This window comes from Caretta caretta, chromosome 3, assembly GCF_965140235.1.
Source record: "Caretta caretta isolate rCarCar2 chromosome 3, rCarCar1.hap1, whole genome shotgun sequence".
Taxonomy (NCBI): Eukaryota; Metazoa; Chordata; order Testudines; family Cheloniidae; genus Caretta; species Caretta caretta.
Genome location: NC_134208.1, coordinates 208,639,171 through 208,656,064, shown reverse-complemented (window position 1 = coordinate 208,656,064; position 16,894 = coordinate 208,639,171). Strand labels below are relative to the sequence as shown.

At 50.2% G+C, this 16,894-nt stretch overlaps 1 protein-coding gene across 1 annotated transcript in view; it reads left to right on the top strand.

Annotated features, from left to right (window-relative positions):
* The first annotated feature begins 8,076 nt into the window (after positions 1-8,076).
* The window catches only part of PTK7 (protein tyrosine kinase 7 (inactive)), a 97,708-nt gene continuing 88,890 nt past the window's right edge, over positions 8,077-16,894 (top strand). Inside the window, exon 1 of the mRNA XM_048842386.2 lies at positions 8,077-8,208. Coding sequence (XP_048698343.2) covers positions 8,169-8,208 — 40 coding nt within the window. The 5' untranslated portion in view covers positions 8,077-8,168. The remainder of the gene's footprint in view (positions 8,209-16,894) is intronic.

Here is a 16,894-nt window from a genome sequence, read left to right as displayed (position 1 = left end):
CCATCATGATCATCTCGTCTGACCTGCACATTGCAGGCCACCGACCCTCACCTGCCCGCTCCTGTAATAGACCCCTAACCTCTGGCTGAGTTACTGAAGTCCTCAAATCATGATTTAAATTCACGTTACAGAGAATCCTCCATTTACACAGCTCCCCTTGGAAGACTGTTCCAGAACTTCACTCCTCTGATAGTTAGAAACCTTTGCCTAATTTCAAGCCTAAACTTGTTGATGGCCAGTTTATAGCCCCTTGGTTTTGTGTCCACATTTGCCCTTAAGTTAAATAACTCCTCTCCCTCCCTCGCGTTTATCCCTCTGCTGTATTTATAGAGAGCAATCGTATCTCCCCTTGGCCTTCGTTTGGTTACAGTAAACAAGCCAAGCTCTTTGAGTCTCCTCTCATAAGGTTAGTTTTCCATTCCTTGATCATCCTAGTAGCCCTTCTCTGCACCTGTTTCAGTTTGAATTTGTCTTTCTTAAACCTGGGAGACCAGAATTGCACAGAGTATTCCAGATGAGGTCTCACCTTGTACAGTGGTACTAACAATTCCCTGTCTCTACTGGAAATATCTCGCCTGACGCATCCTAGGCCTGCATTAGCCTTTTCCACGGCTGCATCACACTGGCAGCTCAGTCATCCTGTGATCAACCCATACACCCAGGTCTTTACTTCCAGCCAATATGTCCCCAGCTTGTAACAAAAATTCTTGTTGTTAGTCCCTAAGTGCATGACCTTGGACTCTGCACTATTAAATTTCATCCCATTTCTATTACTCCAGTTTTAAAGGTCTTTCAGATCTTTTTGTATGGTATTTCCATCCTCCTCCACATGGGCCATACCTCCCACTTTGTGTCATCTGCAGATTTTTATTAGCACACTCCCACTTTTTGTGCCAAGGTCATTCATGAAGATATTAAATAAGATTGGTCCCAAGACAGGTCCCTTGTTACTATCCTCTAGTAACCTCCCTCCAGCCTGACAGTTCACCTTTCAGTATGATCATTGTAATCTCCCTTTAACTGGTTCCTTATCCTTTCAATGCTCATATTAATCCCCATCTTCTCTAATGTAACTAATAATTTCCCGTGTGGAACTGTATCCATTGCCTTACTGAAATCCAGGTGGATTAGATCTATTGCATTTCCTTTGTCTAAAAAATCAGTTATCTGCTCAAAGAAAGAGATCAGGTTGGTCAGGCATGATCTACCCTTTGTAAAACCATATTGTGTTTTATTCCAGTTATTATTTACCACTATGACCTTAACTACCTTCTCTTTCAAAATTTGTTCCAAGACATTGCATGCAATTGAGGTCAAACTAACAGGCCTGCAGTTTGGTCCACTACTAGATGGAAATGGTAGAATCATCCAGGATAAGGCAGCAGAGGTGTTCAATAAATATTTCTGTTCTGTATCTGGGAAAAATATGATGTAGACATATCATATGATAATGCTCTTTCTGTTCCACTAGTATCTCAGGAGGTTGTTAAACAGCAGCTATACAGTTAGACATTTTTAAATCAGCAGGTCCAGACAACTTGCATCAAAGAGTTTTAAAGGAGCTGGCTGAGGAGCTTGCTAGACTGTTATTGTTGTTTTGGAACACTAAGGAAGATTCAGAACACTGGAAGAAAGCTAACACGTGGCATTATTTAAAATGGGATTACATTGATCCTGGGCAAGATAATGGAGCGGCTGATAGGGGACTTGATTAATAAAGAATTAAAGGAGCGTAAGATAACTCATGCCAATCAACTGGGGTTTATGGAAAGTAGATCCTGTCAAACTAACTGGATATCTTTTTTGATGAGATTACAAGCTTGGTTGATAAAGGTAATAGTGTTGATGTAAGCTAGTTAGACTTCTGTAAGGCATTTGACTTGCTGCCGCATGACATTTTGATTGAAACAACTATAAAGATATACAATTAACAGAGAACACATTAAATGGATTAAAAACTGGCTAACTGGTAGGTTGCAAAATGTAACTGTAAATGGGGAATCATCAGTGAATGGGTCTGTTTCTAGTGGGGTCCTGCAGGGATCGGTTCTTGGCCCTGTGTTATTTAACAATACTATCAATGACTTGGAAGAAAACAAAAATCACCACAGAGGAAGTTTGTAGATGGCCCAAAACTTGAGGGAGTGGTAAAGAATGAAGAGGACAGGTCACAGATTCAGAGTGAACTGGATCACTTGGTAAGCTGGGTGCAAGCGAACAATCTGTGTTTTCATACAGCTAATTGTAAATGTCTACATCTGGGAACAAAGGCTGTTGGTCACACTTGCAGGATGAGGGCCTCTATCCTGGGAAGCAGTGACGGGAAAAAATGTGAGAGTTGTGATGGATAATCAGCTAAACATGAGCTCCCAGTGTGACACTGTGGCCAAAAGGGCTAATGGGATCCTGGGCTGCGTAAACAAGGGATTTGGAGTAGGAGCAGAGAGGATCTATTGCCTTTGTATTTGGCACGGCTGTGATGGCTGCTGTGCAGTCTCTCTGTGACCTTCCCTGCAGAAAGGGAAGGCAGATAGTTAGACATGGTTACTAGTAGAAGTGAAGGGTACAGACATGTTAGCAGCAGCCTGTGGAAGCTGAGACTTGCACTCATATATCTCTGGCTCCCAGCCCGGTGCACCTTCCCCTCGGCTACCTTGTGAGGGAAGGGCTCTCTCTCTCCCCCTCTTTCTGTCTGCTTGCAGCAATCCAGCAAACCAAAAAAAGGATGAGCTCCGGCACTTTTGAGTTCTCCAGTGTCGCACTAAATCTCAGCTGTGGCATCCCAGGAACGTCCCTTTTACAGGGATCTTGCCTATCGCTTTCTCCATTTTTGTGCAAAAAGCATTCTGAGGTTAATATTTTCAAATGCCGTTTTTGGAATGCTGTATCTCAAGAACCCCTTGATTGAGTGGTCCCAGATTTTTCCCATAGACTCTACCCCAGACCGCAAACTGGTATATCCATTTTTAGATAGATCTGACTCTGCCTGTGGATTTTCAAGCCATTTGAAGATTTGTCCTTAAGCAGAAATGCAGATGCAGCCTTCACTTCTGAGTGGCTCTGTGTTGCTCCATAAAACACAATAAGTAAAGGAGAACAGGACAGTGCCGTGTGCTATGAAATGAAGAACAGGGAAATGGGCACAATGACATGAGACTAGCAGGCTATGGCAAGAGGAAAGCTCCCATGCTAACAATCCAGCAAGGAACCCTCCTGCTCTGGGCCCTGGGGGTGGCCCCACAGCATCTTTCCCAGCTCGATTTTCTAGGCTTTGTTTAAGCTCCCATATTCGTAACCTGACCTGAGGTAGCTTGGGTACTCACTCTGTTTGGGTAGTTAGCTCCGCACCCTGGTAATAAGCCTGTGGCATACTATGCTACTGACAGGTGTGGTATAAAACCCAGCTTAGAGAGGAGATCTAGTTGCTCCATCATGAAGATTGCAACATCATTTCTCTTCAAAGCCCAATTGTCCAACTTCTCTACGTGCTCAGTCAGATCTGCTTGAAATCTGGCATGCCGGTTGAAGGCCCGTTTGTGGTGAAAAATTGGCAGCATTGGGTCAAAAAGTTCCCGAGATACAAATCCCCCAAATGACTTTTTGTTGTTTACATTTTCAATTGCTTACAGTGGTTTTTGCTCCAACATGGAAAATCTACTTGAAACCTACATCCCTAAGCTGCTCCGACGGAGATCTAGGTCTGGTACGCAGGCGGCGGGTCTAGTACTTTGGTTCTTATCCTCCAGAGCAGTGTCTTGGACGGCTCCCCGCCTTCTCCAACTTCTAGTGCTGGGACTCACAGACGTGATCACGGCAGCTGCCAGTGGTGCCAACTCTCATGATTCTGTCCTGAGTCTCATGATAATTATTGCTTTCCTTAAAGCCCCAGCTCCTGGAGTCAAGTGGAGATGTGATGATTTCAACCTTCGTTTTGAAAGAAAAAGTACATTTCTAGCCCTCGTGGCTGTGGAGAAAGCCTCAAAACGTGACCCCCGTGCACCCGAAAGGCTCCAAAAGCAGAAGGCCAATAAAAACACCACCAAAGCTTTTATTTTTACATAATCTCATGCTTTTAAAGCCAACCTCCTGATTTCTGGTGAGCCTGACTTGTGCTTTTTGAACATTTGGGGTTGTCAGTACTGCATCTCTGACTGTCACAGAAAGACGAACAGCAGTTTTAGGAAGAAGATGGGTGCTATAGCCACCGACGAAACAGGCCACCACTGCCCTGCTCCACTGACTGGGGCTGGGGGAGAGGAGTGTGTGGTGCGTGGGGCGTACTCTGATACTTCCTCCGAGTTTATAGGAGACAACTAAACTTTGTGTTTACTCTCTTATGTTTGCAGTGATCGCAGACACGCCAGCCAGGCACGAAAGGGTGCCCAAGAGGGCCCAGAGCGGCCTGTGGGGAGGAAAGGGTACTATCAGTTACTGCACTGAGGGGGAAGGTGGGCATGAGGCAGTGAGAGCCAGTGGGGGAGGAGCTGATGGACGGGCCACAATGAGGTTTTTGCCCCCAGGTGGAATGCCTTTGCACTTTTGTTGGGTGGATGCGTAGGTGGGGGTGGGGGGACAAAGTCAGGAATGGTGTGGAGAAAGTGAGCAATGAGGCAGAGCTGTTCCAGGCTGGGTGCTCAGGTCAAGCACAGTCTTTTGCTCACTGGGAAATCTCTAGGAGGAGGTGAATGGAAATTCACCCCCACAGCTCCCTTGTTATGCAAAAACCAAGCCTTTGGAAGCTATGCCTTGGAGAAGGGACCATTGTCTAGTCATTACCTGTTCCCACAGGGTAAAGATCAAAGGTCCAAGCTGAATAAAGGAAAGACTAAGTGTGTATATAAAGTCTGCTGCAGTTTCCACGGTATGCATCCGATGAAGTGAGCTGTAGCTCACGAAAGCTCATGCTCAAATAAATTGGTTAGTCTCTAAAGTGCCACAAGTCCTCCTTTTCTTTTTGCGAATACAGACTAACACGGCTGCTACTCTGAAACCTATTCAGGGGTGTACTTGTGCAGTGACCCAGCCCTTGGCTAGGCAATGCCTACTATATGGAGAGACAGAGTTGAACTAAGACACTGGCGATAACCTTAAATTGTTAAACTTTACAAAGGACACCCCAGAAATTTGGCAAAAACATAAACCATATGAAGTAACATCAACTCTTTCCTTAGGAAAACAATCAACCGTAAATTACCATCATACAAATGTTACTGTGACACGCTGAGCATCTTTCCCAGCCCTGAAGTAAAGCTCTGTGTGGAAGGAAAGTTTGTCTCTCTCACCAACAGAAGCTGGTCCAATAAAAGATATTCTCTCCCCCACATTGTCTAGCACAATAAAAGAAACCTGTCAACACGGCATTGTGCCACCCCAAGAAGGAATCAGGTCCTGCTCTCCCTGGCTGCAAAGTCCAGCTTTACACCTGCTGTCCCGCCTTCGTCCCTCTCTGGCCTGCACCTCTGTCCAGCAGTCCCCCCCGTGAGTAACAGCTCCTCACCCGTTCACCGGGCGCCAAAACGGTATTTCCTCTGTCAGTGCCTCAGTGGTGAACCTCCCTGGTGATACGCTTTGTGCTCCTTGCGGCCAGGCTGCATGCACATGGCACTTCACAGCCCAGCTTCCTCTGTCCAAACCCCTTTTTAGCCAGCACTACCTTCTTTTGCCTCTTTCTGTAACTGCCGTCCAGCTTCCCCTATGGGCAGTTCCTGAGCCTCCCCCCAGCTCCAGCCGCCCTCTCGCCTTTCTCTCTCCCCCCGGCAGCATTCTGAGTTGCTGCACCACGGCTGCAGGCCCTGTCAGCTACCCCTCTTGGTCACAAGTACAGCAGGGGCTAGTGCTGGGGCCAGGGTAATTAGACTTACTCTGCGCCAAGGTGGTTATGAACGTGCAATCATTGGGAGAACCCCTGTGTGGGGTTTGAAGGACTGACTCCTACGCGAGCCCCTGGTGGAGCTGGGGGGACGTCTGGTAAGTCTTCCAGCATAGGCGTCGGTTCTCTGATTGTTTTAATAGGTTTTCCCTGTAATGCTTTCACCGTTCGAATACGTGTGCTTGCTTAGAAAGAGCTAGTTATCACTCACCTATCGGTAACGATGCGGTTCCCAGCCTCGGAGGGGACAGCGGAGTGCAGACCCTGGCCTGCTTAGGCCGTCTGGCTTACTGGGGTATCAGAAGGTCTGTGCAGCCTTGACATATCCTGGTCAGGAGGGCACGAGCTGCAGACCTCTGCGCCAGGGAGGTGAAGGCTGGGAGCCAGGAGCCCAGGGTAGGTGCCCTCCAGGGAGCAAGTGGGTGCTGTTGCCCTGCCTGTGGGCATGTGGGGAAGGGGTGGTGGTGGTTGGGGGTGTCGGTGCATCCAGCCAGGGCAGGGTAAGTGGGGGTGTCTGTCACTTAGGGTGGGGCCCGTGGGGGGGTGTCAGTTGCTAAGGGGAGAGCTGGGGGGCAAGTCACTGGGGGCAGGGCCCCGTGGGAGGAGGGGGAGTTACTAAGGGGCAGGGCAGGACCCCACTGGGTCAGTCGCTAAGGGGTGGGGCCGGAGGTGAAGCGGGGGGGGTCAGTTGCTAGGGGTGGGGCTGGGGAGGGGGTCAATAGCTAAGGGCCAGGGTTGGGGGGCAGGGTCAGTTGCTAGGGGAGGAGCCGGGGCTGGGGCCAGCAGCCAAGGGGCAGGGTTGGGGGCGGGGTCAGTTGGTAGGGGAGGAGCCAGGGCGCAGTCCAGCAGCCAAGGGGCAGGGTTGGGGGGCGGGGTCAGTTGCTCGGGGAGGAGCCGGGCAGGGGCCAGCAGCCAAGGGGCAGGGTTGGGGGCGGGGTCAGTTGCTAGGGGAGGAGCCGGGGCAGGGGCCAGCAGCCAAGGGGCAGGCTTGGGGGCGGGGTCAGTTGCTAGGGGAGGAGCCGGGGCGGGGGCCAGCAGCCAAGGGGCAGGGTTGGGGGGCGGGGTCAGTTGCTCGGGGAGGAGCCGGGGCGCGGGCCAGCAGCCAAGGGGCAGGGTTGGGGGGCGGGGTCAGTTGGTAGGGGAGGAGCTGGGGCGGGGGCCAGCAGCCAAGGGGCAGGGTTGGGGGGCGGGGTCAGTTGCTCGGGGAGGAGCCGGGGAAGGGGCCAGCAGCCAAGGGGCAGGGTTGGGGGGCGGGGTCAGTTGGTAGGGGAGGAGCCGGGGCTGGGGCCAGCAGCCAAGGGGCAGGCTTGGGGGGCGGGGTCAGTTGCTAGGGGAGGAGCCGGGGCAGGGGCCAGCAGCCAAGGGGCAGGCTTGGGGGGCGGGGTCAGTTGCTAGGGGAGGAGCCGGGCAGGGGCCAGCAGCCAAGGGGCAGGGTTGGGGGCGGGGTCAGTTGCTAGGGGAGGAGCCGGGCAGGGGCCAGCAGCCAAGGGGCAGGCTTGGGGGGCGGGGTCAGTTGCTCGGGGAGGAGCCGGGGCTGGGGCCAGCAGCCAAGGGGCAGGGTTGGGGGGCGGGGTCAGTTGCTAGGGGAGGAGCCGGGCAGGGGCCAGCAGCCAAGGGGCAGGGTTGGGGGCGGGGTCAGTTGCTAGGGGAGGAGCCGGGCAGGGGCCAGCAGCCAAGGGGCAGGGTTGGGGGCGGGGTCAGTTGCTAGGGGAGGAGCCGGGCAGGGGCCAGCAGCCAAGGGGCAGGGTTGGGGGGCGGGGTCAGTTGGTAGGGGAGGAGCCGGGGCTGGGGCCAGCAGCCAAGGGGCAGGCTTGGGGGGCGGGGTCAGTTGCTAGGGGAGGAGCCGGGGCTGGGGCCAGCAGCCAAAGGGCAGGGTTGGGGGGCGGGGTCAGTTGCTAGGGGAGGAGCCGGGGCGCGGGCCAGCAGCCAAGGGGCAGGGTTGGGGGCGGGGTCAGTTGCTAGGGGAGGAGCCGGGGCAGGGGGTTGTGTCAGTTGCTAGGGGAGGGACGAGGTCAGTCGCTCAGGGGCGGGGCCGGGGCGGGGCCGAAGATCCGTTGCTAGGTGACGGCCCCGCGGTGGCAGTGGGGGAGGGGGTCCGCGTTCCAGAGGGGGTCGCGGCGCCTCCCCGGGGTCAGAGGTCGTGGCGCTGCTCAGGGCGGTTTCCGGTGCGGACCCCCCTCCCGCCGGAAGCCCCTCCTGTGTGTGGCGGGGCGGGGCCGGTGGGCGGAGCCGGCGGCCGGGTCGGAGCGCGGCGGCATGGAGTGAGCGCGGCGGCGGCGGCGGGGACCCAGGGGCTGCGATGGAGGCGGCGCGCGGAGTCGGGCTCCTGCTGCTGCTCGGTGAGTGCGGGGCGGCCGGGCCCAGCGCCCCCCGGGGGCCATGGCGCCTGCTCCCCCCCCCGGCCCGGCGCGCGGGTCACGCGGGCCCCGGAGGAGCTGCGGGGTCTGGGCAGCAGGGGACCGGAGCCCCCCCCGGGCGGGTCTGGACTGATCCCGGGCGGCCCGTTCTTCCCCCGCCCCCGGCTTCGGAGAGACTCTGAGACCTGCCCGGGACCCGCCTGCGGAGCGCGCCGCCGGGAGCCGGGCCGCCCGGCGGGGGGGTCAGGGATTCCTGGCGGGGAGGGGGGCAGGAAAGACCCTCCCGGTCCGGCCGGGCGGGCCAGAGGGCTCTCCCGGCGGGTCCTGCTGCAGGCTCCCCCAGGCCTGGGTCGGCTCTTCCCCCGGCTGAGTGCCTCTGTTCCCTTCGGACTGGGAGTGGGGTGGACCTGCCCCCGGTTTCAGTCCCCGGCCGTCGCTTGTTCCGTTAAAGAACTTTTAATGATCAAGTCGCCTTTGACTTTTCTTTTGGGTAAATGCAGCTGACGGTGCTCTTGAAGTTTCTCATGATGAGGTGTGTTTTCTGGGCTGTGAATCATTCTTGTGGCTCTTTTCGGTTTTTCAGCCTCCTTTTGGAAGTGTGGGCACCAGAACTGGACACTGTATTTATTCCAGCCACTTGTTCCCTACCTCATGTACAGAGATAACACCTCCCTAGGCTGTTCTTTGTTCCCTGTTAGGTCATGCATGCAGGGATCACCTTAACCCTTTTGGCCACAACATTGCTGGGGGAGCACAAGTTCAGCTGGTTTTCACCAGTCCTTTTCCGTACCAGCTTTCCAAATGATGTACTCCTGCCTGCTCATTTCCCTCTGTCACAGCCCTCCCCATTAATGGGGGATTCCTTCAGGTGAGGAGGAAGCATTAGGAGCACAGGGCCTGCAAAGCAGTGCGAACCCGTGTGCATGGAATGGTCCATAGTAGCACTAGGCTAAAGACTGAAAGGAAGCCTTGTGGCCACTTGTGAAAAAGACTTGCTTTTTATCCACTTCACTGAGTGTTACTACTTGATGCCGGATGGCTGCATGCCCTGTAAACCTTAATGCCCTCTCTAGGGAACACCATCATATGAAGCTGTAACAACTTTAATAATAATCTTTTAGATCTTGCAATTTGGAACTTTGTTCTAAACTAGCAAGGCCTGAAGTGAGAGTAGAGGGAGTTGGGTTTAGCTGGCATGTTTTTAGGATTTGAAATATGTATTATGGTCAGGTAACTCTCCCGGCTTGAATTTTGCCCCCTTGGATCCCTACCCTCTCATGTTCATGAGAGAGATGACAGCATCTTACTTTCCTTTAGCGTCTGTGTAAAGTGTGATCTCTGCAAACCAGCAGCAAGTACTCCCTGGGTCAGAGGTGCTGTGCATAGCTCACTAAGAGTCCAGTTGGCTATGTGAATAGGAGTGCGGTGTTGGACTGGGGTGGGTATAGAGAATGGGGTGGTAAGGTGCTGGATATTACCAGGTCCTGTTGCCATTTCCCTGAGGGTAGCAGTAAAGGTGGTGTGATTGTGGTATTTAGGAAGTGTCACCTAGCTCTACGTTTTCTAACAATTTTGGTTTGCTTTTCCTTGTAAGGGGACCTTAACTCAGGGTTTTCCAGCATTTAAGTTTTGGGAAGGAAATTCTAATATTCTGGAAGGGCTTGAGGAGCACAGGGCTGTGTTGACTGGCAGCAAATTTAATTCCACACTGGCTAAGCTTTTTTGCTTGTGACGCTTAGTTATAACTACAACCGTAGTTTTGAAAGTGAGGAAATTAGAAGGCTGCTGGGGGGAGAGTGGGGGAAGGGAATCTAAGAATAAGTCTGGAAATACTTAGTTTTATAAAGCATGTGGGGTTCCTGGCAGAGTATTTCCAGACTCTTCAGTGCTTACGTTATTTGGATGACTCAGACAGCATTTGTTTTTTTAATATCTACAGCATTCTAATTGTGAGGTAAGATGTCAAATTATTTATTTTACCACACTGTGACATGTGCATTGGAGAGAATGAATATATTTGTGGAGGGATATGTTTCCAATACCAATGATATAACTTATTTGTGCTTTCCAGTGAGGCTTTGGCAGAGTCAATCACAAGAGTCCATTAAGGAAATTAAGTAGTCCCAGGGTGAGAGGCAAGAAGAAACTTCCTCTGTGGACAGGTTATTCCACAGTTACCCAGCTGGAGAGTAGTGTTGTACCTTCCTCTAACTAAAGCATCTGGTAAAGACCACTGTTGGAGACAGGGCAGATGGGCCCTGACAGTGCCTTTTTTTTTTTAATTAATTGGTAATTAAGATCCGATGAACACTCCATTCTGTAAAAATGGGAGCAACCAGATGTGAGCGGAGAGACCAGAAGCTGGAGCCCTTGGAAATGTCAGGACTCCAGCAACCGCCAGTGCTTTTAAATGCTTAATAGGAAAAGTTTAGTAACCACCTCCTGTTGCTGGTTTTAAATGTTACTTTAAGAGCTGCTATTTACATTCTTCTAGTAAGTAGCTAATACTTAATGCAGCCCCACAACGTATCTGAAATATTTAAATACTATGCTCCTTCTTAAAACAGGAAAGAGTGGCAAGAAGCCGTGCATGCAACAGGATAACTGCTACAAGAGTGTAGTGAAGATTCAGCTGGTATGATTAGTTACATTACAATACAGCAACCTGAGCATTGTGGGTGGAATACCAGAGGCTTCTGAAATAAATGAGCTGTTAAATTGTAAAAGCAGCCCTTCTCCCTGCAGGAACTTGTACTGTGTTGAGGCTTGAGTATATTGCCTACTTGTTAGTGCAAATTGCATTCTTTGTGTGGTGGTCCTTTTGTTGTCTGGTAAGGTAGAGCCTGCGTCTTTATTTGATCAGTAAAGCACCCATCACACTTGTGGGCGCTGTACATATAGTAAAAAGGGTGACATTCGTCTGCTGCAGTTACGCACTGAAGCGCTCCCTCTGTAGCTGGCACTTCATGGCTCAAATTTGTATTGATGTATCAAGTTTAGCAGAAGGAATTGAAAAGAGTTACTAAGGATGCATGATAGGCAGGTGCCTAAAACATTGATTAACACAATCCTCCTTGTGCTGTCCCCAAGCCTTGTGCTTTGCAGAGACCTCTGTGTGCTTCAAGAATAAAAGTTACTTCATACATGGGGTCTCAGAAAGCAGCGTCTTCATGTTGCTGGAGAATTTGATTTATTAGTGAAATGCAAGGCACACATAATGCAAAAATAGTATCCATACAATGATGATAAGATTATGCAGTTAAAATCAGACCGAAAATATGACAGTTAAGGCAACAGCTGCATTACTTTGCTCCCATAAGACATACAGTGTGTTTTCAGGTATGTGTTCCATAGCATAAATAAGAACGTATTTATATATTTAACAAGAAATATAGTAATAGAAATTTCACCTTTGTAGTGGGACCAAGTTAGTGTTACTGGTGGGTCTCTTAACTCTTGCATTTACTGGCTGTTTTGTGACCTACCTGCATGTTTAGCATGATATTACCATGGAGTTTTTTTGCATTTAATTTTGTTTTCATCGATCCTTAAGGCCCGAAGGGGCTATGGTGACCATCTAGTTGTGAAATATAGGTCATAGAATTTTATCAAGTGGTTCCCATGGCAAGCCCTGAACTCGTAGTGAAGGCTGGGCTAGAGTTTGCTCTGATTTCAAGCAAGGGTGAGTGTCTGTGGTGCAGACTGTGGCTTTATCTGGCCATACTAGGGGAGTGAACTGGGCTGCAGCTCTGAGGGTGGCTGTCATGGGGGCACATCCCTTGCACAGACAAGGCCCAGCTCTCTGTCCTTGAAATTGGCTCAGTACCAGCCCCTGACTAGAGGCCCTGCTTAGGCTGATGAGGGAGTACTTGTGATGTCAGGAAGAGGAGGAGCTTCACTGGGCTCCGCTAGGTCTTAGCTGAGTGTGTGGAGAGGGTCAGATTCTATTTTTGGTTAGCAGTTACAAACTGTGTAGTGGCGGTACAGGTTGGGGCGGGTCAGGCCCACCTACCCAAGCCTTAACAGCCTGGAAATAACAAGGGGGAAGACTTGTGTGTTCCAGCTTCGTCCAACATGTCCTGTCCAGTAAGGCATTAACCGATCTAAACAGATCAGCACGTCTGACGGTCACGTAGCGTGTGCATTTGGAAAGTTATTCTGCCTTAATGTTGCTGAGGTGACTGTTAAGGTTTTATGTGAGTCTTTACAGCTTCTGCTGAAAAGCCAGGCTCTCAAGTTAAGAGCTGTCAGACTCTCATCCTCTGTGGATTGGTGACAGAGGGGCTCACCACACAGGTACTGACTTAACGCCCAAGGGTTGTGGACGTAACACGCTATGTATTAGTCAGCAGTGGAAGAGTGGTGATCATGAACCCTGTCCCTGGTTATGAGAGAGGGCTGTGGGTAATAGTAGCTAGGAATGGGATAATCCAAATGGGTTTAGTCACTCTGGAAGGCATTTGGTGCAGTGGATATGACTGGAATTTGTTGTGTTAGGAAAAACTTTTTAACTCTAAGGATGGTTAGACACTGGAACAGGTTACCATGGACTCGGAGAGCGTGGAATTCCCATCATTGGAGTTGTTTAAGAACAGGTTGGACCAAACACCTGTCAAGGGTTGTCTAGGTTTACTTGGTCCTGTCACAGTGCACAGGGTCTTGTCAAGATGATGTCTTGAGATCTCTTCCAGCCCTGCCTTTGTATGATTCTGTGTTAGAGACCTGGGTTGTGGGCCTGAAGTGATCTTGCACAAGCTCACGGCTAGCTTCCTTTTAAAGTGGTGCTCTGTGGCATTTCTAGTGTGGCCATAGCCTAGTCAGCAGTAGAGGGAGTAAATTGCTTGGGAATTTAAACAGAAGAGGTGAGATTTGAATGCCTGGTTTGATGATGATTGTCCTGCAGCTTGTCATCAGATTCTGCGGGTTTGCTTTGCCTCTATGTCTAAAAAGTTTCAAAATGCTCTGTAGGTGCTCTTGATGTACGAGTGATATTGTAGGTCTCATTGAACCATCCTGAAAACTTCAAATAATGCTCGGTGTTTATTTCGTGTGATTTGGCTTGTGCCATTAAAAACCTTTTCAATGAAAATCTCATTGAAAGTTGCTGTTAAATTGAACTTTAGGTAACACAACCTTAAGTGTGGAGTTGGGACCAGCGCCTCCATAATCCCTTGGACTGGGGTATAAATTTAGACCTGTGTACAATCTTCAGTCAATCACAGATCAGTGGGAAGTTTGCCCAAACCTCAAGGATAGAATCTGGTCCTTAACTAAAAATGCAGTCAATATGTACCATTATTTATTCAGCACCTGGTTGTCTAACTTGGCAGCATCACTGTTCACCTGTCCTTTGCTTGTCCTTTGTCTCCTCTTTTGTTCACTCTGCATCTTCGTATTTTCTTCCTCACGGCCCCTCCCAATTTCTGTCCCTGTTCGTTTTCCTCCCGCTCCCTTCCTGTTTTCATCGGCTCGGGTGCTCAGGGCTTGTGAGATGAATGGGGTGGAGGGAGTTCCTGGCTTAGAGAAGAAGGATGGGGTGCTGGCCAGGGAGTGGGAAGACCTGAGTTTGGTTTCCTGCTCCACAGCAGGCTGCCTGTGTGATCTTGGGAAATCTCTGTGCCTTGGTCCCTGTTCGAGAGATGGGAACGGGACACAGCCCTCCGAGGTTGTGGAGGGTAAATGCATTAAAGGTTGAGATGCTCAGATGCTGTGGTGATGGGGGATGGAGAGATCGTTGCCCTTCTGTGAGCCAGTATTTCAGCCTCTCTATAGATCTGGGAAATCAACGCTGATGTGGGGCACTTGGATCTCTCGTTTTGAAGGCTTTACTTACAACCAGGAGGCACAGAAGCTGACCCTTTGAAATGAAAGCTCAGATTCTGTAGCTCCTGGACACGCCATATGGCTCTCAGATCCGTGAATCCCTCCTTATTTAAATTTTGCTTCTCTGGTGAAGCCATTCAGGGAAAACCCACCACAGATAAACATTTTGGGTAAAAAACAAAAACATAACCCCACTGAAACTTAAATTCTACCCTGTGTTGTTTCAACAGCCAAAAAAATATGTCTACACAGCAAACACAGCTGCTTTGTGACAGTGAGTGTCAGAGCCCAGGTCAGCTGTCTCGGGCTTGCTCTATGGGGCTAAAAATCACAGTGCAGTTGTTCCCACTTGGGCTGGAGCCCAGGCTCTGAGGCCCCCCAACCCCTTCACTGGATTTCAAAGCCCAGGCTCCAGCCCCAAACATCTACACTGTGATTTTTAGCCCCTTAGTGTGAGCCCAAGTCAGTTGATCTGGGCTCTAAGACTGTCTGCTTCAGGGTTTTTTTCTGCAGTGTAGACATACCGTAGACGAGGGTACCTTTTCTATGGGGCTCCCAGTCTGAGCTCAGCCCTGGCAAACCGTAAGGAAGATGTGTGGGGAGTAAGGACAAGGGTCCCAGCATGATAATTATGCAGTCATTCGGGTCAAGTCATGGGGGGGGGGGTTCAAATATAAAAATAAGTCCCAAGTTACAAGTAGTAAAATGATTTTTGTAGCCATCACCACAGATGAGCACTTCAGCAGGGACTTAGCAAGTGAGCTTGGCCCTTTGCCTGTGTGCACCAGTTCTCCTGGCCTCCTGTTGATCTGGCTTTGTGTGTCTGCTCTCTGACTTGTCTCTCTCACAGTGAGAGCTCCATGGGATGAGCGTGGGGAGGGCACAGACAAACTGCTTTCCTTACTGGAATGTACAATGCCTAAGCTAGCTGTTAGCATTGGCCAGTGAGCAGCAATTCCACCCCCAACTCCATCAACAGCTGTCTGCCATCCTGCAACACCCTGCCAACCTGATGGAGCTGGGGGAGGCTGCCCGGAGAAATGCAGCGAAACCGAGAAGCTCAGTAGCACGTTATAAAAGCCTCTGCAATTCACAATGCTGTGAGAAGCCTCCAGTGTTAGGAATTGAAAGCAGGTTTTGTGTCCTTCCCTGGAGGATGCTTGCAGTGCCCACTCCGTGTTTCCCTCTCCTCTTGGTGCTGCTCTCTTCTTCAAGCCAATGGAGCCTCCCTTTCCTGTTCCGTTCCCGCCCCACCCCTCCCCCCACCTCTTGAGGGGCCCTCTTGCCACGTCGAGAGCTAAACAGTACCAATCACCTGACTGGTAAGGTGCCTCTCTGGGCAGGTCCTGGATAAAGGAGCCACCTAATGACTAGGAGCGTGGAGCGCTTCTTACGCCCAGCTGCCTCTTCCTTCCCCACAGGTGCATGATCCCAGGCACCCTTCTTTCCCTCTGCCAGGGCGCAATGGGAGTCTGCCCCATCTGCCAGTAGTTCCTGCGGTGGGTGAGCCTGTCAGGCCTACTTCACAAGGCTCCTGTGCATGCACTTTGTGCCGAAGTGTTTTGTTACCCTCTCAAACAGCTCTGAATTTTTGTTGCAAGATAATCAACTCCTTTCAATACTGCCTTTGGGAAATAGGCACTCTGTGGCGCTTTCTTTTCGTCTGTTCCTTGAAGAGGAAATACATTAAGATACGGGAGTCCTGGCCTGTTTATGCTACAGAGCTCAGTGTTTGTGTAAAGCTAAACGTGTCAGAGGCAAGTAACATTGCATGTCTGATGGAATGGTATTCAGCGCTCCAGCTTTACTCTTCACGTGTAAGGAGCTGGGATTGGGCGCTGCTATTGGACTGGAAATAACATCCAGTTTGGAGTCCGTGTGCACAAAATGCAGCTTTTGTTTAACTAATTAGCACCGGAATTGCTGACTGGCTCACAGCATCCTGGGAATCTGGTTTTAGAGCTCAGAACTTGACAAAGCTCTGACTAGTAGCTCTTCATTCTCCTATGTGTATTCTTAAGAACATAAGAATGGCCGTGCTGGGTCAGACCAATGGTCCAGCTAGCCCAGTATCCTGTCTTCCGACAGTGGCCAGTGTCAGATGCTTCACAGGGAATGAACAAAACAGAATTTATTGTGTGATCCATCCCCTGTCATCCAGACCCCAATTCTGTCAGGGGCTTAGGAACACCCAGAGCATGAGGGTGCATCCCTGACAATCTTGACTAATAAGGTCCATCAGTGGCTATCCTCCATGAACTTATCTAATTGTTTTTTGAACGCAGTTAGAGTTTTGTCGCTCCAACATGAGTTGGAGCTTTCCTGGCAAGGAGTTCCACAGGATGACTGTACTTTGTGTGAAGGAGTACTTCCTTTTGTTTGTTTGTTAAACCCGCTGCCTATGAATTTAATTGGGTGGCCCCTGGTTCATGTGTTACATGAAGGAGTAAATATCACTTTCCTATTCACTTTCTCCACATTATTCATGATTTTATAGACCTCTCTCATATGCCCCCTTAGTCATCTCTCTTCCAAGCTGTATAGTCCCAGTTTTTTTAATCTCTCTTCATATAGAAGCTGCTCAATACCCCTCATCATTTTTGTTGCCTTTGTACCTTTTGCAGTTCTGATATCTCTTTTTGAGACTGGGTGACGAGAACTGCACACAGTATTTTTGACTGCTGCTACATATTTAGTAGGTGTTTTCAGAAAACTATCCATGATGATTCCAAGATCTTTGAGTGGTAACAGCTACTTTAGACCCCATTGTTTTGTATGTGTAGTTGGGATTATGTTTTCCAGTGTGCATTATTTTGCATTTATCAACACTGAATTTCATTTGCCA